A 25,256-nucleotide genomic window follows, 5' to 3' on the forward strand; every position below is an offset into this window, starting at 1 on the left:
AGACCACTGAATAGTCTGCCACCATCACAACACAACAAAGACGAGTAAAATTTTGTTTGCGCTTCACGTGTTTTACGTGAAAGTTACTCAGGATGATTGGCAACCTTCAACAATCTTACAGGGACTTTTTCAGAAGACAATAGTTCAAGTAAAAGTTGTTGACAGCTGGTCTGAAGAGTACAAAAAGTAATGGGGATATTGTTGATTTGTGGACAAAACAAATGAAATTCTCTTCGTTTAAACCACTGTACAAACATCTCAGAGGAAAATAACATTTCCTACCCTAGTTATACCACAACTTCCTGCGACTAAACAGACATCGTTGCCAATATCAATTTTACAAAAATGCCATGTTTCAAAACAAAATTAAGCAGATTACGGCTAAAAATCAAAGTTGGCAAAAGTCTGTAGGTGTTTGCACAGACAATATTCATATCAAAAATATCTTGGGTGAGTGTGGTTGATCTGAAATTCCTCAATACAATGTCAGTTAAGCTGTAATACTCCAGATAAAGGTCAACCTGGTTGGGCTGTAGGACAATATTCATATCAAAAAATCATCTGAAATTCCTCAATACAATGTCAGTTAAGCTGCAGATAAATATCAATTTTACAAAAATGCCATGTTTCAAAACAAAATTAAGCAGATTACGGCTAAAAATCAAAGTTGGTAAAAGTCTGTAGGTATTTGCATAGACAATATTCATATCAAAAATATGTTTATTTTTATTTATTTCCATTTAACATGGTAAAAGCTTAATGGAAATCCAACTGCTTAAGCTTACGACCTGTTTCCTTAGATTTTAACTTTTGTGGTTTAATTTATGTGTTTCAGCGGAGTCCCTGACCTGCAACAAATGCGGGTTCAGTCTGCTGGGCGTCTGCTTGAACTCTTCCGAAGAGATCTGCACGAACAACAGCACCGTCTGCTTCACCGCAAGAGCAAGTAAGTGACCTCCAAATTATCTTAAGAGCTCACACCCTTCTCCCCTCAAACGTTGCATAACAGTAGAGGCGTGAATCACAAAGACTGAAACTCAGTCACACATAGACAAACAAGCAGATCCCAGTGTCCCCAACTGCCACACCTGTGTCCCACGTGACTGGATATTCACGTTTTGTCTTCATGTAAATACAGAGTAGTAGTAAGTTTACCTGTGAGTTGTAAATTTCCAGTTTTAGGGAAGATTCTTATTTCAAGTCAATTTAACGATAAAAGGAAGGAACAAAATAAGATTAAAAAGGAAAGGAAAATGGCAAGAAGGGTGGAGAGAAGGAAACAACTTGGTGAAATTGGGATATTACATATATATTTCCAGGCATAAAAAACTGAAAGTTTCACGAGGTAAAAGCCCTCAAATTAAATACCTGTACCTAACTGTATGTGATTAAATAAGCCAAATGATTTTCCACCTCTGTAAGTCTAACACAACCGTTTCTCCTCAGAGTTCTCGTCACTGCCTAGCTTCACAGGCTTCAACAGCCAGGGCTGCAGGCAAAATGACTCACTTTGCAACGTAACCACCACTGGCACCCTGCTGGGTGTCACCTATGAGACAAACGTCCAGTGCTGCTCAACAGACAAGTGCAACCCCATCCAGCTCAGCGGTGCCCCAACCACCAAGATGACCCTTTCCGCCGCTGTTGGTGCAGCCATCCTGGCCTCCATGCTGGGAAGCATTCTGTAATATAACCATAAAAAAACACTCACCTTCCTTTAGCTCCTCCTGAAATTAATTTGTTCTACGATCAGATAAAGGATCAAAAATAAACATATTTGGATCTTATGACTAAATAAGTACACTTCTATATATGCTCATGCTAAGACAATGACTTTTCATAACTTATATCTTGTCATGTTAAGATTTAGTTTTATAAAACACAAAACTCACATGACGGAAGTTAATCAATGGGATGTTTCTGGGAGACATTGAGATTGTAAATCTTCCAAATAGTTATTTTGCTTTGTAGTTCTTTTCTTTAAGTCAAAAAGTATTTATCCTTTTAACTACTTGTTTTACAAAACATTGATGCGAAAATAAAGAAATTCTCTGAAAAACATCTTTGCGTTTGGAAGAACTTCTGTATGTATTTCCACAGCAGCGATGGTGAAAGTATTCAGGTCATTTACAAAGTAAAAGTACTAAAACCACACTGTAAAAACACTCAACGCAATTCCAGATTCATAGAAAATAATGTATGCAGTGAAAACTTTAAAGGAATCTCTATATGTCCACCTGGTTGGCTAATAAAGCTGAATGAAAGTCAACAACGGTTTAAACATATGTTGCTGCTAAGAAACTCCAAATTCTAAAACGTGGATGCTTCGCACGCATCTTCAGTCCGATAGTACAAAGATCTTTACAATACAGTTTCAAGGTTGACACCCAAGATTCGTGTCCCCAATTAAGTGTCTGATATAATGTGAAATAGGGTTATAATCGCCACTTCTCAACCTGAGTTTTGGCGTTGAATAATGGCCCGAGAAGTGTTTTGACCGGAAATTATAATGTCACATTAAAGTTGACCTTTGACCTTTCAGTTATAAAATGTCATCACCTCCTGTGAGACAATTTTAACGCAATTAGTTCATGAATATGATTCAAATACAGCTGGAATTAATTTTTTTTTCCACAAAAAGTTTGACGTGCGGTTCGCTAAAAACGGGTAAAACAGTTAACTTTTAGTAATGAAGAGATGATGTTATCAAGATGCAAAAGGAACAGATTAAAAAGTAATGTAAGCACAGTGGAAATAGTTGAAAGTGACACATAAACAGTTGTTAGTTAGCTAAGTAATGGTTAAAGAGTTGAAATAGTGAGCTCAACATGAACAGAAAAACAGATAACCGGTTCAAATCAAACGTTGCAGACTAGATTTACCTTTATTTAATGATTTTAGGGAGACTAAACCTTATTACAGTTTAGTCCACTTTTGCGTCTGTGTGTATTTATGTGCAGTAGGCTAACGATTGATTGGCTATATGCTGACGAAGTTTCTCTGAGACAGGGTTGGAATAGCACGTTAAACACACAAATAATTATGTTTTAGTTATAATCATGCCCCAGAAATAATTTGACATATCATGACATTTCCCTCTCTTGCTGAGAGTTGTCGATATGCTAAACACAAGCTGGTGCGATCACAGCCGGCACGGGTTTGTCTTACAAAGATAACTTTCACACAACCACCGAACAAAGTGTAATTTGTCGTCTTTACACTTTGCTTTATTTACGGATAAATAGATTTGTGTTTAAGTTTATTCTCATCTGACTGTCGTTGAAGCAAATAACTTTCGAAAATGTCAAACTATTTATCCACTTCAGTGTTATAAACTGATTTGATGGGGTTTGTGTAGCCTAGATTTGTAATATTACACAGGGTGAAAACTATAAACCGTTATCAGATGAGGGAAAGCTTGCCTTGCTGTTTTGTTCAACAAACAAAAGACAAAAGGAATATCTGATCTGATATCTCTCATCTGAACAGCTTCGCCCATGAGGCTTTCAGGATGCTGAACTCTCTCCCCTCTCTCCCCGTAAAGTCTGAACATTTGCATTACATTGTACTTACATATATATTGCAGTTAAGCGTCACTGTGGTAGTTGTCTGTTTTTATTGTTACACATTGTCATACTTTTCTTGTTTTCTCTTTTTATTTTACACACCGTGGGACTGTGAGAAACAATATTTCAATCTCTCTGTCTTGTACATGTTATGAATTGACAATAAAGGTTAGTGCAGCTTAATTTAATATAAAGACAAGAAACAAACTAAGATGTTTTTCACTTTGATTTTAGTATCGATGAGCTTTAGAGGGGCTGCTGGAGGATTTTTCTGACCTTTGAGCTCAAAGCTGTTTACTCCTATTTCCAGTCTGTGCGCTATATTAAATGCCAATTTAAAAACATGGCACATATAGCTTCAATTTCATATAAACTTCTCATTTATAAACTATTTCCGATTCAATTTTTTTGGTACGTTTTTTATTTTGTAATAGTTTACCCAAGGTAAAGAAGAAACTTGCATGATCATATGTCATTCTTCTAGCTCGGGAATAAAGGCAGTGTCTCTTTATTGCTTTAAAAAATGTCCCCTCGGGGATTAATAAAGTAAATACCTACCTTAACAATGAATCCTAATTTGCTATGCTTTGCTATTGTCTGAATGTTTGTGCTCTATGATGTTTGTTTTTGGCAAACCACAATTCACAAAAGTTCAAAGACACCATCCCTTGTCTATTTATCTCTTTGTTCAGACTTTTCATGGACACAATTCTTGTCAAACAAACCTCAGTTTTATGACGTCTGCATGTTGGAGAAACTCCACCTCCTAATTGTTCTATAGTCAATGACCAGTACGATCCCCTGATGGTACACCATGATATAAAAGCAGGTGAAAAGCAGATGAACCTCATTTGAAGCCCTTTTCAAGCACTCATCTAGGTGGTGAGATATTGAAGCGTCTCGTTGAGATCTTATTTCAAATTTTTCAATAACACACACATCTGTGTAAAGGCAAGATGAAAACTCTTCTGTTGATATGCGCAGCATTGCTGGCAATTTTCGTTACAGGTAAGACGCACCAGGTGCAAGTATTTGTGCTGTTGGAAAACAAAAGAGGAATTTGTCTTCATTAAAACTGTGTTGTTGTGTAAAAATGAATGAAGATCAAACTACATGTGGTGACAAATTTGAACATCTCGTGTGACAAACAAATTTTGGTGCAGACATTTACTGTCTTTGAAATTATCAACAATAAGACATATATGGTCTTAAATTAACAAATGACTTACCAGTTTTTGCATTTGACCCCAAAACATTACATATTTTTACTTTGTAGCGGAAGGATGCCCCCAAGTACTGCACTTAATTTTTGAGGTACTTTTAATTCAAGTATTTCCTATTTAAGTAAATATAATACTTTTTTTTCTCTACTGCTTTTATTTAACAGCTTAACCACCCTCTGAAAACTCAAATATATTATAAAAAGATAATTTTAAATGCAAATTTGTGCTGCATATCTATTTAAAAAAAAAAAAAGATTTTGTATCGTTCTTGTTCCATAAATAACCTTGTGACCTCTGTGGAAGGAGCCAGCTCTGCGTTGGGAACCGCTGCATGGTAAAATGCTGCGATAGTAAAATGCTTTGTAACTTCTGAGTGTTGTGCTGAGGCCCTGAGCACACCTGCTATTAACACTGATTCTCAGTCATGTGCTCAGACATTTACAAATGTGAAATACGTCATACATTTCTAATATTATAGTATCATGTATTTCTATCTAGATATTACTATCTGTTCATCTGTTTACTTACATATATATGTATGTGACGGACAGTACATGTTCATTTGCATATAAAGCAAGGATAGTGAGATCTGATCTCAAGGGATCACTCGACCATGATAATATCAGCAATGTGTTGTTCTTTTCCTGGCTTGGAGCTAGACTTAGTTCAAGGTGTGCTGAGCGAGAGATGCTGTGAGAATTAGCCGTTGTGTTGGCTACGGCCCACAGTAGCCTGTGTATTGTTCCGAATAAAGTTCTAGCAAACCGGGCACCATCTGGTGGCTTTCTTAAGTAGGGACGCTACAGTACTCTTAAATTTAGCGCTATTATAATGACACAGCTTAAAAGGCAAACTTTTTTCAAAGTTAAAACTGATCTTTTTATCCAGGTAATCTCAATGAACAAATACAAGACTCTGAATGGTTGCAAACACGTTTTTAATAAATGCAGACTACATAAGAAACCTGGAAAATGTTGTAAAATGTTTTATTAAAGCCTCTCTAGTTTGCGAACTCTCTTTATGTAATGGTCACTTGGGTAGTAACTTCCTTCTTACCGTCTCTCTAAATACGTCGTGCTCTCTGCTTCACAGGTGAGTCTCTGATCTGTAACACCTGCAGAGGGAGTTTCTCGGGCAAATGCATGTTCGACTCCACTCAGAACTGCAGCGACTCTCAGGCCAAGTGCTACACTGGAAAACTGGGTGAGTAAAACTTGATCTGCGGTGAAAGGAGCGAGGACAGATGGGCGTGTGTTTGTCTGCAGTGTCCTACCGAGTTAGAATCAATCCTCCGGCCATAAACAATCAAAGGCTGCCGATCACGAAAAACCTGCTCTGAAAGGACCGTCTGAGGTGTGGCCGGACATTCAACGCACCGAGAGGAAGCGAAAACAGTTTTCTAGCCTACATATTTACAGATCAGTGTTTGAATGTTTCATACCTTTTACTATATATACATTGACACCACCCAATATTTTTCAAAGTAAAAGCTTTAATATTGTATTGTATCTTGTAGTCAGCCTTTAAAAAAAAAACATTTTGAAACTGATTTGTTTCACTCTTTTTTTGGCTGGTGGGTTTACACAGGTAAGAGATGCTGACAGCCACAAAACCGCACAAGGCTGCGGAACTGTTTGGAAGCCAACACCTGATTTAAGTCGCTTCAGGTTATGAGCACTTTAATGTTACGGACAAGGTGACTGTGGCAGCCAAAACAAAATATGACTGAAATCATTTTAACTTCAGAATAAAAATTTAACATTTTTGGTAAATTGTTGGCTGGATTGCAACATACATTAATTTAACCTATATTAACTGGGCCAGTCTCCTTCACCATTGTGAACAAGAAAGAAGGTCCGTTTGTATGCCAAGTAGTTGACGGCTCCCAAAAATGACTCCCTTAAAATCCTGTGATATTTCCACCAAGGAAGGACAGGAAGTCTACAAACTACGAAGCAGACCGACACATGTACCATTACTGTGGTCAGAATGGAACCGCATCTGTGTTCACCTCCCATGTTTAAAGTCTGCATCGATCAGCGGACACAGAAACCATAAATTCCCCTTTACAATTATTGGACTTTTTACTGCTTTAATTTCACAGCTTTATTGATATTTCACATTAAAAAAAAAAACATAAAGTAAACTTGTAAAATACAAAACAATGCAAAAGCTAATAATCACTTCACAACTGCTCACATTTATTCTGTGACCCTTTGGAGGGTCAAGAACCTGGATTCAACTGAAACTGTACCACAGTTGTCGCTGTAAACACACTGATGAATGCAAGTTTATCTATCAGTTTATTATACTGGTCTGTAGAATCAGTGCTCTTTTGATAAAGCTTTTTTGTTGTTGTTGTTTTTTTGTACCTGTCTCCCCTTAGTCTTCAACATCAGTAGGTGGATGAGCCTGCACACTCGAGGCTGCATGGCTTCGTCTCTCTGCAACCAAACGGAGGCGGGAGCCATCCTGACTGCCGGATACACCATCACCAGGAACTGCTGCAGCACCGATCGCTGCAACGGAGCCACATCTGTCCAGCTCCCTCTCACTGCCGCTTTGGGTGCTGCCCTCACAGCTGTTTGGAGCCCATGGGCCCTTTAAAGAAAATAACCAATAAGGATCCTATTCATCATTTATCTTTGTAAAAAAAAAAAATTGTATTAAAGAATTACATTGTTGCTTTCTTTGTCAAACATGTGGACTTTGCATACTCTCCAATGTTGTGATGCTCTCATGATGTTGTAGCCTTGAAATGTAAGAGAATATAGACACAACATAAAAGCTTGATGTAATTAAAATATTCTATTGTCTTTAATTACTGCAGTCATCTTTTAACTGCATGAGGTTTAAGAACAGATGTTTATGCTCAGAATTGAGGCTTTGACCTGGCTTTCCACTATTGGGTGAAGACTTCCTGTTCATGCTGCAGGAGCACAAAACCTGATGAGCCTCATTCTTGTACTTTATCTCTCCCTTTGAGTCTTGTTTGAAGGTTTTGCCATTGTTCTCTCAGAAGCCTAACTGACAGAAGCAGATATTTAGACCTTTGAGTAATTTGTTTTTTTAGAGGACTCAACTGACTTCCAAAACTCAGACAACAATGAATAATTTTTGGAAAGCGGTGATTGTTCTGGGTGCCACCATCGCAGCAGGTGAGTTATGAATAATGACATGTAGGAGAAATTGAGAACAAGGATTTCATAAATACAGTTAGTGGACTAACAACGACGCAAATAGAGGAAACATCAATAAAACTGATCCATTGCTGTTAAAGAGTTAAAATATCCATAATGCTAAAATCTTTAATATTTTAAAATGTATTTTACTTCTGATGTCTGTATCATAAAAGTATGACTTTCCATCTGTGTAAAGCACCAACCAGCACTATAATAGAGGGCGATGGTTACTTTGATTGCATGCTTCCACAGCTCATTACTGGGGACAAACAAAACATTCAAGTCTCAGGACAAACAGGGAACAACTAGTTGTATAATATATTGTGGTTCCTCATTAAATATCAGGTGGTTTTACTGCCCTGGAGCTTAATTACATTCAGTCTGGGGCAGCTCTAATTGCCACAGAGACTTTTGTTCAATCGTTTTTTTTTCTTTTCTAAACTGATTCAAATTAATTGACTGCAGTAGTGTGGAGCCCGAATAGTGTTACCTCAAGGTGTTCACCTCAAACAACTATTTACATGATTTAATTGAAAGTAAAATATTACTTTGTTGAGGTGAAGTTAAATGTGGTCTTTATTTTATTTTTCAGTATTACCGTTTTCAGTACCAATCTATTTTTCAATAGTCGTGCATCTTTTTTTCAATGCAAGTGTTTCAACACCAATGTTCCCTTTTTCAGCAAAAGTTTTGTTTTCAGTTCCAGATTTTATTTTCAGTACTAAACTTAAGATCACTGTTCAGGCTCACTAAAATAAGTGCTGTGTCTGCAGTTGATACATTCCAACACATAGTCAATATATAATAATGGCCCAAATATTGAGCCTTGGGGAACTCCATAAGTCAGAATGACCTATAACAACAGAAAAAGTAATATTTTACTTTCAATTAAATCATGTAAATAGGTGTTTGAGGTGAAATAAAAGGATTTTTTTTTTTTTTACACAGCAGCTTTACTCATTACAATGATATCAAAGACATTTTGGATGCCAAAGCCGGGAGATTATGACTTTTGAGGTACGGATTGAAATATAATTTCTAGAAACAAGCAAAGATTTCAAAGTATCTGTATGACAAACCTTCATGCTATGTTGTTGAGTGAGTTAATGTGAATATAATCTGTCTTTTGCTTCTTTCCATTGAACAGCACAATGCCTGACCTGCCGTCAGTGTCCAATTGGTATATTTGAGACGTGCCTGTTCGGAAATGACGTCAGTTGTGATAATGTAACACAGAGATGCTTCACTGGAGAAGCAAGTGAGTAAATCTCTAAAACACTGTGAAAGGACGGAGAGATCTTGACCACGTTGGAAAGTCCAAAAGTAGTCCAACTTATTCATTATATTAATAGAGTAAAACCAAACATGAGAAGCATTGTATGGAGGCCGGATATGGAAGAGTGTCTTTGCAACTTTAAAGATCATGTCTTTTTGAAAATGAGGAAACATTTCAGGATTTATGTTTTTACATGAAGAATTCAGATTTGCCCGATAATAAAATGCTGTTCCTGGGCAGGTAGAAACAAAGACGACTACAATGCATCATACAAACAGCCTACGCTACAAGTTAAACATACAATTGAACAACATTAAGTTAACAAAGTAGGTAGAGATTCCGCAAGAGGAGAACAAAAATAGAAAAAGATGCAGGCTAAACGTAACCTAACATTACTGCGAGCAAGCTTAGCATTAACTGTGCACAGAAAAACTAAATCAGGAGCGTACACATAGGTAGACAACGCCTACTTTGTTTACTATCTGAAAAGAAAAGGGTGGCTGTAAGAATATCAGTTATATATATATATATTATATATATTTTTATACATTTGTATGTCTGGTCCTCCCAGAGTTCAACGCTACTGGGTCATTCACCCTGCACTCACGCGGCTGCCTGGACTTAGACCTGTGTGGGAGGACGCTGACCGGCAACCTTGCGGGAGCCGGCTACACCGCCAGCTTCACGTGCTGCAACACCACCCTCTGTAACGGAGCCACTTCCGCCCAGCTCCCTCTGACTGTGGCCCTCTGCGCTGCCATCTTGTCCTCTCTGTGGAACTTCTGAGAGCTGTCGTCCCACATGATCTGCCTCATCGGTTTGCACCGATGCCAGTACAGGCCTACTAATCAATAAACTCCCCACTCTGATTTACAATATTTACGTTAAAATGAATACATCATTTTGGTGACAATCAATAACAAATATGATTAACATTTTTTCTGCCTTTCGTCATCATTAAAATACATTTACAGATTTATCGTGCCATTAAAGATTGTGTTAATATTATGTCTAATATATTGCTTGCGATAGCCTTAGGAAATTTATTTCAGGTTTCCTTCCTTCCATTAGTCCGTCTGTCCATCTCGTTCTCGTGAACGCCTCAATGGAATTTGTTCAAACTCTGCAAAAAAAATAATTTGGTATCAAAACTTAAATTAAAACTGCAAGCAATGATATGCGGGCCCTCGCACGCTGCACATCGGGGATCCAGCGGGTCGGGGCCGCCAGCTCCCCGACGTGGAGCACGCGAGGGTCCACATATTCCCACTTGCAGTTTTAATTTTTTTCTCGATCTCGTTCCTTATCCTACTTTAAAAAAAAAAAATTGTTTGTTGGCGGCTTTAACATCTTCAAAAACTCATGAAAGTTGGTGCCTGACACATGTACAACGTTTCATGAGGTTTGGAGCATGGTTTAACCTTAAACATCAACTTCCTGTGTCACGGCGAAACATCAAACTTAGTCGCATCACCCTGGTTACACTATATATACTAAATACAAATATAAATTTTGGGTCACTTTTTGGACAACATGCTATGTCTTTTTTTTTTTAATCACTTTTCGGACGACATGCTACAGTATTACTTTTTTTTCATATTTCGGACGACACTTTTTTTCATATTTTAGATGACCCGGCCTTAGGTTTTTTTCTTGGACAAAAGTCAAAGATCAGGTGCCACATTTGAAGGAATTTCTTCAAATATGACACCAACATTCACTTGGACTCAAGGATAAACTGATTTTGGGGGTCAAAGGTCGAGGTCACTGTCACCACATATAATATTATAACAGAAAAACCAACCATGTTTGAGTCACTATCATAGAAACCTAAGGAATTAGCAAATATTCATACTTTAGAAGCTGTTACCAGAGATTCTTCATAATTTTTGCTTAAAAATGACAAATGTGAGAAGTGTCTATATTTATTTTCTGACCCCTGATCATGTCCGTTTTAGACTGGTTGTTGTTTTTTTAAATCTGGAAGTTATAATCGGTGTCAACAGCGATCCCCGAGGAGGTTAAACCTGCCGTCACAGATTCCAAAGATCTGCGATGTGATATCCTGAACTATGAACACATGCCGGCTACAAGCTACAATGGAGTTTTGTTCCTCCAGATGATCTTATCATACCGGTTTCGACACTCTGTCTGAAAGCTATTTTAAAAGCCACGATGCCCTCTAGTGCATCACAAGTGGGACCATAGCACACAGACAGGCTGAAAACAGACAATGCAACCACACCATTCAAAATCTTAAACTTTGTCAGTCATTTATCCGTTTAGTTGTATACAAACCTCTGCTTTCTGTCTCTGAGAGAAGGCAGGTCATGGTTGGAAATAAAAACCTCTCACTAAGTAAAAAGGATTAAACTGTCTTCAAACTGGAAGTTGTCCAAGGACTCCTCGGGGGGGGGGCCTGGTGATCCCAGTTTGGGCCTCCATGACCGGGAACACGCTGTATCTGGATTAAAGCTTTGACTGTCACAGTTACATGATCAGCAGACGAAGAACCAGGACTTCTCATAACACTCAAGAGGTTTGGACAAGACTCAGTTTTTCTTCTCTTGTTTAAAGGCGACGTTGAAAGAAAAAAGTCCAGTGAAGCGCAATGTCCTCCTCTACTGGCTATTTATCATACTGCAGTGCATACTTTACGGTTTTGTGATGAAATCTCTTGGAAGGGTTTATTTATTTAACCAGAATAAAGCAAATATCTAAAGTAATACAAACTCAAAGCAAATTGATAAACAAAACAAAAAAAAAGCCAAGAAACTAAGTAACAAATAGCTCCAACACTGTCAATATTTCCAGTAAATCTTAAGCAAATTGACATTTTAAAGAAACGCAAACAGACTCAAACAGACACAAAGACGAACGCAAAGGCACACAAAACAAGCACAAAGACGCAAAACAACCTCAAAGATGGAAAATAACCTCAAAGATGGAAAAAAAAAAAAAAATCACGAAGACAACAACAGACTCAAAACATCCAGGTGAAAGCAACAAAAAAGATAACAAAAAGGGAACAGTGCGAAATGCAAAGCATGCGCAGAGAGACGTGAAAAAGATGCAAAAATGAACTGGAAGAGATGCAAACGCAATGCAAACATTAACAAAGTGACTGCTGAAAAGCAGATAAGGACCAGTAAGAGAACACCAAAAAGGCCTAAACCAACAAGGAAGAGATACAAAACGAACACAAAGACTTCATTCAGCTGGTTGTCAACAAGGCAAATGGTAATTTCTAATCTAAAATATGACACAAATTATCCTTTGTTTACACTTTTTTGACTGAAACACACTTTTTTTTTTTTTTTTTTAAGTTTTATTTAATAGTTTTCTTCAAGCTACGGGTGTTCCTATTTGTTGTGACCACAGTATTTTCTGTTCCAAACTCATCGACTCTGATGTTTTTACGTGGTTATTATTTTTTTCCCCTCTCCTCTCTTATGTGCAGTTAAAGTGTATTTGAACCATGCTACACGGTGTGTGTTTGCACTCAAAATAAAAAAAATTAAATTGAATTCATTGACGAAGCCTAAGTGTCACATAATTCCCTGCCGACTGACGACAACATGGCTTTTCCTCAGGAAACCTTCTGTGTCACAAAAACGCTTGAACGTGAACGAAGCGACCGTACTTCCGTCTTCACAAGCTTCTCCGTCTACTTCCTCTCCTTCCTCCTCCGTCGCGTCAGAGCCGCCGCGCGCTTCTCAGCCTCGGACGCCACTTTATTCGCTGAGAGCGCGGCTCGTCACGCGCAGCACCGTCACGCAGGAAACGGAGGAGCCGCTGCGATGATGATGATGATGATGATGATGAGTGTGTAGCTGCAGCTGCACGGTCATACAAGGCAACAGCAGCAGCAGAAGAAGAAGAAGAACTGGGAGGAGGAGAAAAGTACCAGGCGGCGACAACTTTCAGCGCTGTGAGGTTTTGAGGCTTGGAGACTCCAAACTCGCTACATTTCCACTTTTGGAGCTTCCAGCACGCTCAGGTTCGCTTTGTGAAAACTTTCCTGTCGCCTTGTGTCGCTGCCGCGGCGTCTCGTTTAGTCGTTTGTTGGGAGCGGAAGATGGGCTTGGCTGCCCGCGTTGCGCTCTCGGTTTCTCGGCTCAGAAATGGTAACTTTGTGGGGTAATTCAGCGTCATTTTCCAAACTTTTTTTTTTTTTTTTTTCCACCCCCTCCCCCTCCTCCTCCTCCTCCTCCTCCTCCTCTGTCTTCCCTCCTCAAAGGTTTTGTGCAGCGGCAGGGTGAAGATGAGCGACGCAAATCAGCCCCGAGTTGAACTTTTTGTGAAGGTAAGCGACTGAATGGTGACAAAAAAAAAAAAAAAAAAAAAGATCACACCCAGCCAGAAAACGACGCGGGGACGGAGACATTATGTGACGTGAGTTTATTTAGCGGGCGGAGACGCGTGCGCTGCTGCTTTCGCGTCTCATCTCAATATTTCATCAGCATATTACTATTATGAGCTGATCACAGGGCTCTGGCATCTACAGTGCCCTTAAACCCGACCTAAAGTTTGAAATCACACTCAAGAGTTATAGTGTTCATGTCACTCTGCTGACTCATCAGGCTTATAAACGACTTATCTAATTAAATTCACATTAAGATAATGGGCAGCCGACTTTAATCTATATTTAGTATGTTGGCCAAGCAGGTTAATCCCTTTTTTTTTCTTTTTTTTTTTCTTTCTTTGCACCAAAAAACATGCTGTAATAAAACTAGTATGCCTGTCTGCCTCCACTCACACATAATGATTCCTCTGTGTGACCGTGAACATGTGCCTCCCTCCCACTGCTTTTTTTTTTTTTTTTCTTCTTCTTCTTCTTCTTCATGGGTGAAAGATGCTGTTCTAACTTCTCTAAATCCTGGTTTCCAGTCAACCTCTTAAACTATAGTTACACATGGACAGTGGTAAAAAAAATAAACATATATATATATATATATATATATATATATATATATATATATATATATATATATATATATATATATATATATATATATACACACACAGCCGCCTGATTTGCTGTAACCGCCCTAAGAGTTGAGAGGCCACATTTTCAGGAAATACGGATATAACTGGAAATCCTTGCAGTGCAGACACACAAGGCACGTTTTAAAGCTGTTTGATCATTTTCTGAGCAGCTTAGAGGTCTACTGCGATACAAGAATGAAACGTGTGGCTGCAATTTTTTTTTTTCTTTTTGGACTATTTTCCTCCTTTAATCGATTACTAAGTGCAATATTTGGTGCATAAACCATGTGGAAAGTGGAGACAATGCTCATAATTGTTGTAATTTGATCAACAAAATATCCCTAAGGGTGATCAACAATGAGAATGAGCTGACTTTGCAGTTTAGTTCAATAGCGAACTGCTCAGGGGCACATGTTATTTCTTTTCCCATCTATTCATTTATCTTTTATTTAAAAAAAAAATAGAAATTTCAACTGAAAAACTGCAAAGTAGCAGTAGCATGGCTCACTGTCATATGTGCTGCTATGGTGAGAAAAAAAAAATAGGAAAATTGTGTGATCATTTTATCATCATTTTAGGGAAAATGTCAACATTGGCTGTTTCCAGCTTCTTACATTTGAGGATTTTATGCTTTTATTTGTCATGCGATGATAGTGAACTGTGTCCTTTCATTTTGGACAGTTGATCAGAAAACAACCGGACGTTTGAAAACCTTTTGTCTGTGGCATATTATAACGGGCATTTTTTTTTTTTTTTTTTTTTTCAAATCAAATAACGTGAACAAATAATAAGCGTTACTATATGGAAAAAGTAAAAATTAGAAAAAGGTGCCCAACGTGATATTTCTTTTCTGTTTTTGTTTGGCAGGCAGGAAGCGATGGTCAGAGCATCGGAAACTGTCCTTTCTCTCAGCGCCTCTTCATGGTGCTGTGGCTGAAGGGAGTCACCTTTGATGTCACCACAGTGGATATGAAGAGGTGAAAACACTTCCACGTGTTTGTGTTCTTTTTTCCTTGTCTTTTTTTGCAGTTTTGTACCGGTACAACAGCAGAATGCCCACCTACTGTTTAAAAGCTCCAGAGCAACCTGCAGTTAAAAAATAAAAAAAAAAAAAAAAAAAGGGGGGGCGTATTTCATTGAGATTTGTCGCTTTGGTCATTGTGGAAGTTTGACACGTTTTAGCGGCGAGCATGAGTCATTTCCTGTTTTCTTCTCATCCTCCTTCCCTTCTCTTCCATCCCTCTCCCGCTGTTTTATTTTTCCGTTTGATTTACTCTCTCCTCCGTCTGTCTTTTCGGACTTCTCTCGTCCACCTTCAGGAAGCCAGACATCTTGAAGGACTTGGCTCCGGGTGCTCAGCCTCCCTTCCTGCTCTACGGCAGCGAGGTGAAAACTGACACCAACAAGATCGAGGAGTTCCTGGAGGAAAATCTCTGCCCACCAAAGTAATTGCTTCAAACACATTTTGTCGGTTTTATTTTAGAGCTGAAGTCATCTCAACTGATGATTGTTATTTTTCAAGCAAAAATATGAAACTTTAAACTTCAGCTCCTTAACTGCTTTGATTTGCTGCTTTTTTTTTTTTTTTTTTTTTTTTGTACCCGCCTTGTAGATTTTGTGTCATCCACCATTAATCGAGGTTAATTCATTGTGACGTTTTTGTTACGTGATTAGTCATTGATCTCTGTCGTTTAGATATCCCCGTCTGGCAGCTCGTAACCCAGAGTCCAACACAGCGGGCATGGACGTCTTTTCCAAGTTCTCCGCTTACGTCAAGAACTCCAACCCTCAGACCAATGAAAGTAAGTCGGCTCCAATCAGAAGTGTAATTTGAGTCTAAAATACAACTTGCTGCTTCATCCAGACTTTGTTTTTTAAGTTTATGACATGACCTTTTTTTTTTTTTTGTTTTTTTGGTGGTATTTCCTGCATTTGTTGCCTGCAGAGCTCCTTCTGTCTTTTGTCTGATGGACAGAAAAGCAGCAGGGAGCGTCTGTTAATAACATTATGCTGTGAGCTTCTCTGCCTCAGTGTAAACAGGTCACCTGCTGCCGTGTGTTCAGACACTCTGATCTCATTGCAAACGTTACTGCTGTCGGTTAAGATTTTCCATATTTGTCGAATCCAATCGGTACTTTTTTTTTTTTTTAAAGTAAAATCTATTTCATCCACTTTAAACAAACCGTCTCTCCAGCTGTAACTACACGTGGTACTTGAGTGTTTTCTGTGTGCTCAGATCTAGAGAAAGGCCTGCTGAAGGCTTTGAAGAAGCTGGACGACTACCTCGGTTCCCCACTTCCTGACGAGATTGATGAGAATAGCGCCGATGAGGTCACTTCCTCGCTCCGCCCCTTCCTGGACGGCCAAGAGCTTACTCTGGCGGACTGCAACTTGCTGCCGAAGCTCCACATCATGAAGGTATCTTCGGTTTTAAAGCAGCGCAGCACGGGCATGAATAGATTATCAGGCTGACTCCTTTTTTTTAATTTTTTTTTTTATGTTCAGCTTTTTGATTGTTTGTGTCTCTCAAACTCTTTATATTTTTCTCCCTCTCCAGGTGGTGTGTTTGAAATACCGAAACTTCAGCATCCCTCAGTCGCTGACAAACCTGTGGAGGTACCTGAACGCTGCGTACGCCCGGGATGAGTTCGCCTCCACCTGCCCGGTCGACGACGAGATCCACATCGCCTACTCCTCTGTAGCTAAAGCGCTCAAGTAGGAGGAGACTAAACCAGCAGAACAGCATACAAAAACAAAAACACACAAAACAAACACACTTACTCGCGAGCAGTCACTTTGCAAGCAACACGGTCGTTAGTTTCTCTCAGATTAATACGATAACATCACCCTTCATAAGGTTGGAGCTGCTCCAGCATCGTCACACTCACTTGTATTTTTGTAGTTTTTTTTTCTCACCTCAAAGTGAATCAGCACGTCAGCGGGAAAACAAGGAAACGCGCGAGTCGAGAAGCTGACATAAAAAAAAAAAAAACTAAAAAAAACAATGTCCACTGTCCACATATCACGCCTTCCCTTGGAAATGAAAGAACCTCATGCTGACTTGTCGGCCATGTTGCTTGCAGTAACGCACACGTGAACATTTTCACTTGCGTTTAACTACAGCCTTGCTCTCGTGTACAGTGACACCATCAGTAGAAACACACCGATGCTTCTCGTTCCCGTTCTTCTCGACTCTTCGCCACAGTACGTCCTTAAAAGTTTCAGTGTTTCATTTTAGCTGACACAAAGCTGCCTACCAGAACAAACTTTCACTAGTACCTTGCGAGCCTCACAGGCTGATTCAACTCGTGTTTTTCCTGGTTGAGGAAATGCCATTTACGCACCAGCACCAGCTCAGCTGCCAAATAGTCTTCTGTGGTTTGTCTGTGAAATTAATTTTCGTTACAGAGGGAACAAGCCCTTTTATATATAGTAAGGAATTACAACCGTTTTTCTTTTTTAAAGCCAACCTCTGTTTGAGTGTAACAACGTTTAATTCTTCGCAGTGCACCTCAGAGAGGGAGGGGGTGCAGACTGGGTCTCGCTGTAGGGAAACGAAAACAGTTACAGAGACAGGAAACTGTTTCAATAGACTCGGGCTTCCCCTTTCAGCAGGCGTGAAGGATTATTCGAGATTAGCAAGCCTGTTTGTGATCCGCTGATAGGGCCTGCTGCCAACAGTTTCTTTTTTTTCTTCTTCTGCCCGTCGTGTATGACAGGAGAGTGAGGATGAGGAGGTGAAGCTCCTTCATTAATCTGTCTCGGCCCAATAAAGCCAAATAAAGCTCTCTTATTCATGTCAAATGCAGAATATCTCCGTTACTTGGTTACGACATCTACGGTACCGTAGGGGAAACAACATTTTATTTCAAAATGCTGGCGTACATTGAATTGAATTGAATTCTGTCACATTGAATGCCGAGTTCAGTTTGGTGTTTTCATGGGGACTTGTTGACAGTAAAAAAACAAACTAGAACCAGCCCTATCCTTTCAAAGCTGTGTATCCTCAGAGACAGTTTACTGTCCTGAAGGTCTACCAGTCTTAAGTTCCCATTAAAGTGACTTGAAATAAACTCACAGGGAGAAACTGGAACTAATTACACACCTTGTCAGACATTAGTAGCAGCTTTGTGTTGAGGATTTTATCAACCGCAAGGCACTAGGCAACTGAACATTTACAGCAGCTGTCAGCATTAAAGGTAGTCGTGTGAACGTCTTAGTCGTGAGATCAATACGGCCTCGTTATGTGTTGTGTCTCTCAGATCAGTGTGAAGCTTGTTAAAATAAATAAACCCAAGTGCAATTTAAACAGACTTAAAAAAGACAATCTTTTAGTTTGATGATATTAGACATACAGTGTGAGAAAAGTTGGTTATTTTTCTACAGAAGTTTAATCCCGCACCTTAACCTCCCCCCGTGTTGATCAAAGAGATATGCTGTATTTTACTCGACTGAATTGTTTTCATCTATTTTTTTTTAAGTGGACCAATGTTTAAAGGGATCGAGTCTGAATAATTTCAGTTTTAGTATTTCTTCTCGGCAAGTGTGGAAGAAGAGCTTTTCGCTTCTATTTGTAGGATTTGATGCAATTTCAGGGACCATTTAACGTGCTAAATTCATTTAATTTCATTTGCATAGTTTGTTTTTCTCTTCACTGTTTAAACTCTTCTTTTATTCTTTCTGTCATGTACGTGCTTTGTTACCCATATTATATGTATTTCACTTCGTTACCTTCCCCTCCGCATTTCCTTGCAAATAGTTCGGCCTTTTTTGTCTTTTCTTATCCTGTTTGCAGCCATGTAGTCAAAAGCAGCTGAACTTCAGAGTCCACAGGATAAAAATACTTGTGTGGACTCTAAACCAGTAGGTTTAAATCGACAATGAAGACAATCAAACTAATAGCACAGCTGATTTATTTTGTACTTCAAAGTGCTTACGAAGACACATTTATTAATGTCCCAATAAAATATCTTAATGTTAAATCAATCGGTGACTGATGTGTTTTATTTTTCAACCTTCTTCGAGGGTAAAAATATTGAAACAGCCACAAAGGTGTGTAATTTCTATTCTAATATAAGCAACACATTTGAATCTCAGACAGCAGCCACAAAAAACATGTTGTTGAATACAGAAACTTTCTAAAGAAACGTGTACAAAGTAAATGCATCTAAATTAGAGCACCAATGGCAAGCAGAAAACTGAGGAGGCATCTCCTTTAAGTGGCATCACTGTAATTCAATAGACAGACTCAAACAATGTCATTTCAGGCTAATAGTCCATTGTTTTTAGTGATTATAATTTTCGGGATTGTATTTTTATGACATTTTCATTTCAATCTTTTTTTCATCTTTTTTTTATTCCGCACTCAACAATTCAAAGATTCACAAGCTAATTAAAGTATATAAAGGAAAGAAAATGTATATTTTTCTTCTGATTTTTCTCTAATCTTTTTAATAATGCTCTTTTTCCTTTAAATCAAATGAAATACTGAGAGGATCTGATGTTACGTGATTTAGGCTCCACAGGTTAAAATGTTTGGCAAACACTGCTCAAAGGGTCAAATTCGATTTTTGATCAAAGCATGTTTGAAATAGTGTATTTCTTTCTAGCACGTTGCCTTTGGCTCCAATCTGCAGGAAAATATTGGACAGACAGATTTTTTTACTACTATTGTTACTACTATCATTCACTTCTTTTTGAAAATGGAAATTTTTAAACCTTGTTTGGAGCATTTTTGTATGAAAATCTTCAATCATTTTCCTTGATTTTCCATCTCGTCATCACCTCTGCTGCTCAGGGCAGCAGGAGGCTGAGTGCCGGCAGCAGGCAGAGCGCCACTCCTCCCCAGCTGAGGGCAGCAACAGACACGGCCCCGTTACACAGGTCTGTATCACAGCAGACGCTGGTGTAGTTGAAGAAGACGCCCGAGGCGTATTTCTGTCCGCTCCGACCACACTGGGAGGGAATGGCGCAGCTCTTCTCGTACATCGACAGCTGCAGTGAGCCTGTGAGAGGAGAGAGGACTTTCAAAACTATTGGCATCTGAAGGTCTTGAATTAAATTACTTTCCTGAAAAAGGATCCAATCTTGGAAACGTTAATAAATATAGGAATATATGGCGTGGGGAATCTAAACATCATAAAATGAGGTGTATTTTGTATTTTATGCTTTAAATCTGGTGTTATTTAAATTGAAATATTAAGCCATTTTGGCCCTTCTTTTGCTTCCATACAAAACTGGTGAATTTTGCTTCGTTTAGTGAAATTTTGTGCCACATTTCTGCTTTCTTCATTTCATAACAGGCAGTAAATCTGAATTCTAAATAAATATATTTTATTATGAAGACTGCGCAGGCAAGAATGTAACATTTGACGTTGATGTGACCTCTTTTCTTTATTTTCCTCTTTCCTCCCTATGTGAGTATTTATGGGCATGCCATCCTCTGATGAGACGCAGTGAATGTTATGTCCCACCCAAATAGCCTGAGAGAGTTATTTTTGGAGATAATTTGATGGCATCACAGGCATTAGTGAGCTGACAACTGGACTGATAAGAAATGGTGTTCAGGTCTCATTTGCTGAGTCATACTTTTGTTTTGTTTTGTGTTTTTATATTTAGGTCACCATAAAAAAATCGGGTCTTGAAAACCAGGCAGCGTTTTTATTTTAGTATCTGCAGCAGCAACACAGACAGACACCAGACTGTGCAGTCTGCAAATATTTAGACAATTCTATTATTTGTATTGTTTGGCTCTGTAAGAGGACAGATTACGAAGTTATCTGAAAATGTTTATAACCTAAAACAGTTATTTATGCATTAGTCTGTGTGAAGATTTGAGAGTTTTCTGGGTGCCTTTACCAGTACACAGGATTTCAAATCACAGTTGTCACGAGGTCAAAGATTGGATCAATTAACAACAGATAGCATTAGCACATGCAGACCGTACTGTGCATTTCTCCAATCTGTTCCCAGACAATCTTTTATATGACGAGTTTTCTTTTGGGCAGTTTCTGACCATCGTTTTCAGACCCTCAGACTATAATCTCATCTGCAAAAACATAAATAAACCCCTTTCACACACACGGATCTGGACCTCACCTCGTCTTCCCATTGCTACACTGGAGAGACAGCGTTGCCCGGCCGGACACTCCATAGGAAGCTTTAAGCAGTCCACAGGAGAGATGGCCGGAAACAGGCAGGTGTAACAGTGCAAAGAGGCTGAGGGACACAACAGCAAATTATTAGAAAACTTTGAGTAAAGTACCATCGATTGTGAAATTCTGAAGCAAATTCCAACAATAGGAGTTTAAAAGAAAAATCGGATATTGTATAAACAGATAATAGATTTTAAAAAGTAAAAACACAAAAATAAAAATAAAAAGTTTGATAATTAGACTTTTATAGAAGATATGTACACATTTTATAGTTAAAGAAAAAAGTTGTTGATGCTCCCTGGTGGACAAACGTGGTAATAGAGGCACTTTCTAAAGGACCTCAAAGATTATTTTGTTATTTTGGAATTTCAGTTTTCTGCCCATCGAGCATGCCCAGTATGCATTCATGTGTGGGAGTGTCTCACCAGACACGAGATTTAAAAACTGTATATTGTGAAATAGAGATTTGTCTTGTGGTGAAAAGCTAAATCAGCATTTTGTGAACTCTGCAAGAGTGGGAATGTAACAGATATTAATTTAGTCCTGCACTACACCTTCGATCTAGAACAAAAGGTCACGTCAACTCTTCATATGTTTTGCATTCAAAACTCTTATTGGTAAAATAACTAAAGTTGTCAGAATACTTGCATTATTTCTCTTATTATCTCTTATCAAAGGCTTCTGCAGCCCGAGCTGTTCAAATCTACCATGTAACATTCACAGTGACCAGTATGAACAGTAATAAGTTTACTTAAGGCAGTTCCAATGGTCACATGAGCACTTGCATATTGTTCTTAGATGGAAAAAATTTGAAGCTCTCCTTAAAGAAAAACAAATTAGAGTTAGTATTACAGAGGTTTCACAAATCTTTCAAAAGATTTTCTGAATGACTTGACTCAGTAAAGTAACTGACAACTATTATTTATCTGTTGTACATACCTGCCAAAGGAAGACAACACAGGAGAACAATCAGAAGTCGTGAACGAGGCATGATGCTTCCTGAAAAGTCCTTAAAAGTTCCTCAGTCAACTTTTCAAGCTATAGCACGAAAGAAATCCTCTCCCAGGACGTTACAACTCTAACTGCTTGATGTGAAACGCCCCCTGGTTCATTCCCAAATTAAATTTCTCCCGATTTCTTTCTGTATTTTCAAATTTGATCAAATGTACCTTCTTTAGTTAAATTTTTTCAAGTTTTTCTCACTCTTGACCTCCTTGTGTTGTCGAGATTGTTGTTTGCGTCTCCTCCCTGAAACTAATTTGATTTGGAAACGTAATTGTGGACAGCTGACATTGGCCACACCAAAATTAAGATTTATATCGTGCATTGAATCAGTGGTCATGTTTATATGAAGCTCAGTGAGACCAGACAGTCTATACTCAGCGATTCATTGATTAAACTAACAGAAGAAAAGAAAGAGAGAGAAAATGAAGTGTTGATGTGCAATAGAGCTGCTGACCTCACTTCAAACGGGGTATTCATAGTTCTCAGTCAGGACTGAAGACATCAAAGTCAGTCAAATTTCTGGCAGTATGGGGACCTAATGACATGAAGACTTCATATTTTATGATGAAGCTGACTGATATTTGTTTTGATAGGGGAACAGGTGCGTGCATATTAATAATATTACACCGGTTTTAGTCCAAAAGACCAAGAAAATACATTGAGCACGCTTTACTTACAGTAATACGATTTTATGTAACACGATATGATGTGGGGCTTGCCCACATCTCATTTATGTCTGTGAAACATAAAACATTATATTTACATTGATTAAAAGCACAAGCTTTCGGTGAAAAAGCCCCCAAATTAGTTGCTACTTTGCATATAAACTGACTATTTTTCCTGTACTTATGCATATAAACATAAACAACTTTTAGCTGTTCTGTAATGGTATCGTGAGTGATTATTGCTGAAAGAAAATGATTGGCACTGGGTCATATTTCACATGTTTTGCTTGTCTGGCAGTGTTATACTTCATAGGCTTCATGTGTGCTACCATGTAAGTTTAAAAAGTGCTACACAAAGATTGAAATTATGATAGAAAGTGGCAAACACATTTAAGAAAAGGAACCTGGGCTCTTTAAGGGTTAAAAACACCGTTGAACATAATGTGGAGACATTCATTTAAACTCAGATAAATGATGAAATTAAGAAATGTTGTGGTTTTGTTTATCAAATATTGAGAAAACTTCACAGAGTTTGGTTGGGGCTCAGCAAATCTGTACTCATGACGTTGTGTTAAAATTCTACAATTGTACTGTCAGAAATACTGGCCTTTATTGAAATTACAGTAAAAAAAGAAAAAAGAAATGGGTATTTGCATGATGCAGCAGCCACTGTAGAGATGCTGAGAGAGAAGTCAGAAGAGACACCAATAAAGTCAGCACAGCTCAGAAAGAGTCAGCAGATAAACCGAGAAAGAAAGTCAGCTCGTCAGAGACAGAGACTCAGTGAGCTGGAGCGCGAGCAGTTTAACTGAATTATCCGTAATAGGAGCCGTGAGGGCAGCATGCAGGACGGTCTGCTGACAGCAGTCTTGTGATGGAGTGAGCCAAGTGGGCTCAGACTGAATAAGCTGTTTACCCGTTGATTAATTACACAGCACAGAGACACAAGCCCCCCCTTACCTCCCCCAAAAAAATAAAAAATAAAAAAAAACGGCCAGAAAACGTTGGACTCCTGCAGGGTTGCCTTTCATTTCCCTTGTATATTTGAAGCACAGGTTACTTTTATTAATCAGGATTAAATGTTGTACGCAGAAATGATCTACCGGCTTTGACGAGACATAAATGTCGTCAAGAATTTATGGCTTGTCGTGCTTTTTGCAGTTTGTGTGTCTTTGCTGTTAAAAACCATAGATTTTGTTTGAATAGAGTTTGGTGCAAAGGGTTGCTGCTCTGTTGTACATTGAGGGCATTGACGTTTTTATGATTTGCGTGTCAGTCCTTTTATCCTTATTAGAACACATCCTGCAAAATGAAACCCTAAAACTACTGTTGAATACAAATATTTGATATCCATAGTTCAGCCGCAGGAACTAAAAAAAAGTACTGCTTGTTTTTAGTTTTAGTTTTAAAAATAATATTCAAAATGTTTGCAAAAAATAAGTATTATTGTAGTTGCAGGCTTTAAAACTTAAAAATACACACCTGAATTATAATTAAATACATTTTTCGTGCATTTAAGGGGGAAAACTGCAAAACCATCATAGGGCCGGGTCTTAACTTCTGCATCTCACTAAAACACGCAAAATTGCCTCTATTTTTCTATCTTTTATGTGAATGAGGATGTTTTCATGGACGGTGTTGATGCTATATTTGACGTGGATGTTTTGTGTGCTGGCTGAAGGATCCCAGTGGACAGATGGTGTTCTTTAATCCTGTCTGTGCCCTCTGCGTCCCATCCTCCATCCCCCTGCACATCCCTCCGCCATTACATCCACCTCAAAATTTCTGTCTCTTTGCCTTTCGTTTTCGTCACATTGGAGACATACTCTGTCCTTACTCGCCTTCGTCGCCAGCATCTCTGACTCTACTTGCTGCTGCAGTAACTCAATCTACTCGCTAGAAGGAAATATTGTGCAGCCTCTTGAGTCAAAAAGTCTTTTATGCGACCATTAATGCACACAAACTCGTGCAATTCTCTGATTTCCTCTGGTGTCTGACCAGGCAGCCCGTTTATCCCACAACCACATCATTTGACCCACTTTTCAGGAAAAGCCAGATTATTTCTTTTTTTTTTTGCCATGTCACGCAGACACAAACAAAGATAGCTCAGTAATACAGCATATATCCCTTAATCCTGGTGACTTTGAACGCTCTGATTCAATGCAGACAGTCTTTGTCTACATTTATGACTAAAAC

The 25,256-nt window shown here is 38.6% G+C and overlaps 4 protein-coding genes across 4 annotated transcripts; 3 read left to right on the forward strand and 1 right to left on the reverse strand.

Annotated features, from left to right (window-relative positions):
- Positions 1-4,439: 4,439 nt before the first annotated feature.
- On the forward strand, positions 4,440-7,575 carry LOC138621670 (three-finger toxin MALT0058C-like). Its single transcript, XM_069699904.1, has 3 exons — positions 4,440-4,574; positions 5,882-5,992; positions 7,176-7,575. Exons 1-3 carry the CDS (start codon positions 4,523-4,525, stop codon positions 7,394-7,396), a joined length of 384 nt encoding a protein of 127 aa, XP_069556005.1. The 5' UTR covers positions 4,440-4,522; the 3' UTR covers positions 7,397-7,575.
- Positions 7,576-7,793: 218 nt separating this feature from the next.
- On the forward strand, positions 7,794-10,226 carry LOC138621675 (sperm acrosome membrane-associated protein 4-like). Its single transcript, XM_069699917.1, has 3 exons — positions 7,794-7,947; positions 9,119-9,229; positions 9,819-10,226. Exons 1-3 carry the CDS (start codon positions 7,896-7,898, stop codon positions 10,031-10,033), a joined length of 378 nt encoding a protein of 125 aa, XP_069556018.1. The 5' UTR covers positions 7,794-7,895; the 3' UTR covers positions 10,034-10,226.
- Positions 10,227-13,007: 2,781 nt separating this feature from the next.
- Positions 13,008-19,222, forward strand: clic1 (chloride intracellular channel 1). The gene is made up of 7 exons (XM_069692645.1): positions 13,008-13,247; positions 13,488-13,553; positions 15,104-15,213; positions 15,556-15,681; positions 15,932-16,038; positions 16,473-16,654; positions 16,794-19,222. The coding sequence occupies exons 2-7, from the start codon at positions 13,512-13,514 to the stop codon at positions 16,953-16,955; spliced, it is 729 nt and encodes a 242-aa protein (XP_069548746.1). The 5' UTR covers positions 13,008-13,247; positions 13,488-13,511; the 3' UTR covers positions 16,956-19,222.
- An 807-nt stretch (positions 19,223-20,029) lies between these two features.
- LOC138621493 (prostate stem cell antigen-like) lies at positions 20,030-22,381 on the reverse strand. Its single transcript, XM_069699614.1, has 3 exons — positions 22,330-22,381; positions 21,335-21,454; positions 20,030-20,241 (listed from the first exon to the last, which is right to left on the reverse strand). The coding sequence occupies exons 1-3, from the start codon at positions 22,379-22,381 to the stop codon at positions 20,030-20,032; spliced, it is 384 nt and encodes a 127-aa protein (XP_069555715.1).
- Between the last annotated feature and the right edge of the window lie 2,875 nt (positions 22,382-25,256).

This window comes from Brachyistius frenatus, unplaced genomic scaffold (assembly GCF_029030835.1).
Source record: "Brachyistius frenatus isolate BFR_SWC_R1_liver_20210118 unplaced genomic scaffold, ASM2903083v1 Contig_2, whole genome shotgun sequence".
Taxonomy (NCBI): domain Eukaryota; kingdom Metazoa; phylum Chordata; class Actinopteri; family Embiotocidae; genus Brachyistius; species Brachyistius frenatus.

Bases quoted from the DNA above. Each gene is read 5' to 3' on its own strand.
- LOC138621675 (XM_069699917.1), top strand. From the start codon at position 7,896: ATGAATAATTTTTGGAAAGCGGTGATTGTTCTGGGTGCCACCATCGCA. The intron at 7,948-9,118 runs GTGAGTTATGAA...TCCATTGAACAG, and splicing joins GGGTGCCACCATCGCAGCAG to CACAATGCCTGACCTGCCGT. The intron at 9,230-9,818 runs GTGAGTAAATCT...TGGTCCTCCCAG, and splicing joins ATGCTTCACTGGAGAAGCAA to AGTTCAACGCTACTGGGTCA.
- LOC138621493 (XM_069699614.1), bottom strand. From the start codon at position 22,381: ATGCCTCGTTCACGACTTCTGATTGTTCTCCTGTGTTGTCTTCCTTTG. The intron at 21,455-22,329 runs GTATGTACAACA...TGTGTCCCTCAG, and splicing joins GTGTTGTCTTCCTTTGGCAG to CCTCTTTGCACTGTTACACC. The intron at 20,242-21,334 runs GTGAGGTCCAGA...CTCCTCTCACAG, and splicing joins TGTAGCAATGGGAAGACGAG to GCTCACTGCAGCTGTCGATG.
- LOC138621670 (XM_069699904.1), top strand. From the start codon at position 4,523: ATGAAAACTCTTCTGTTGATATGCGCAGCATTGCTGGCAATTTTCGTT. The intron at 4,575-5,881 runs GTAAGACGCACC...TCTGCTTCACAG, and splicing joins GCTGGCAATTTTCGTTACAG to GTGAGTCTCTGATCTGTAAC. The intron at 5,993-7,175 runs GTGAGTAAAACT...GTCTCCCCTTAG, and splicing joins GTGCTACACTGGAAAACTGG to TCTTCAACATCAGTAGGTGG.
- clic1 (XM_069692645.1), top strand. From the start codon at position 13,512: ATGAGCGACGCAAATCAGCCCCGAGTTGAACTTTTTGTGAAG. The intron at 15,682-15,931 runs GTAATTGCTTCA...TCTGTCGTTTAG, and splicing joins GAAAATCTCTGCCCACCAAA to ATATCCCCGTCTGGCAGCTC. The intron at 16,039-16,472 runs GTAAGTCGGCTC...CTGTGTGCTCAG, and splicing joins CAACCCTCAGACCAATGAAA to ATCTAGAGAAAGGCCTGCTG.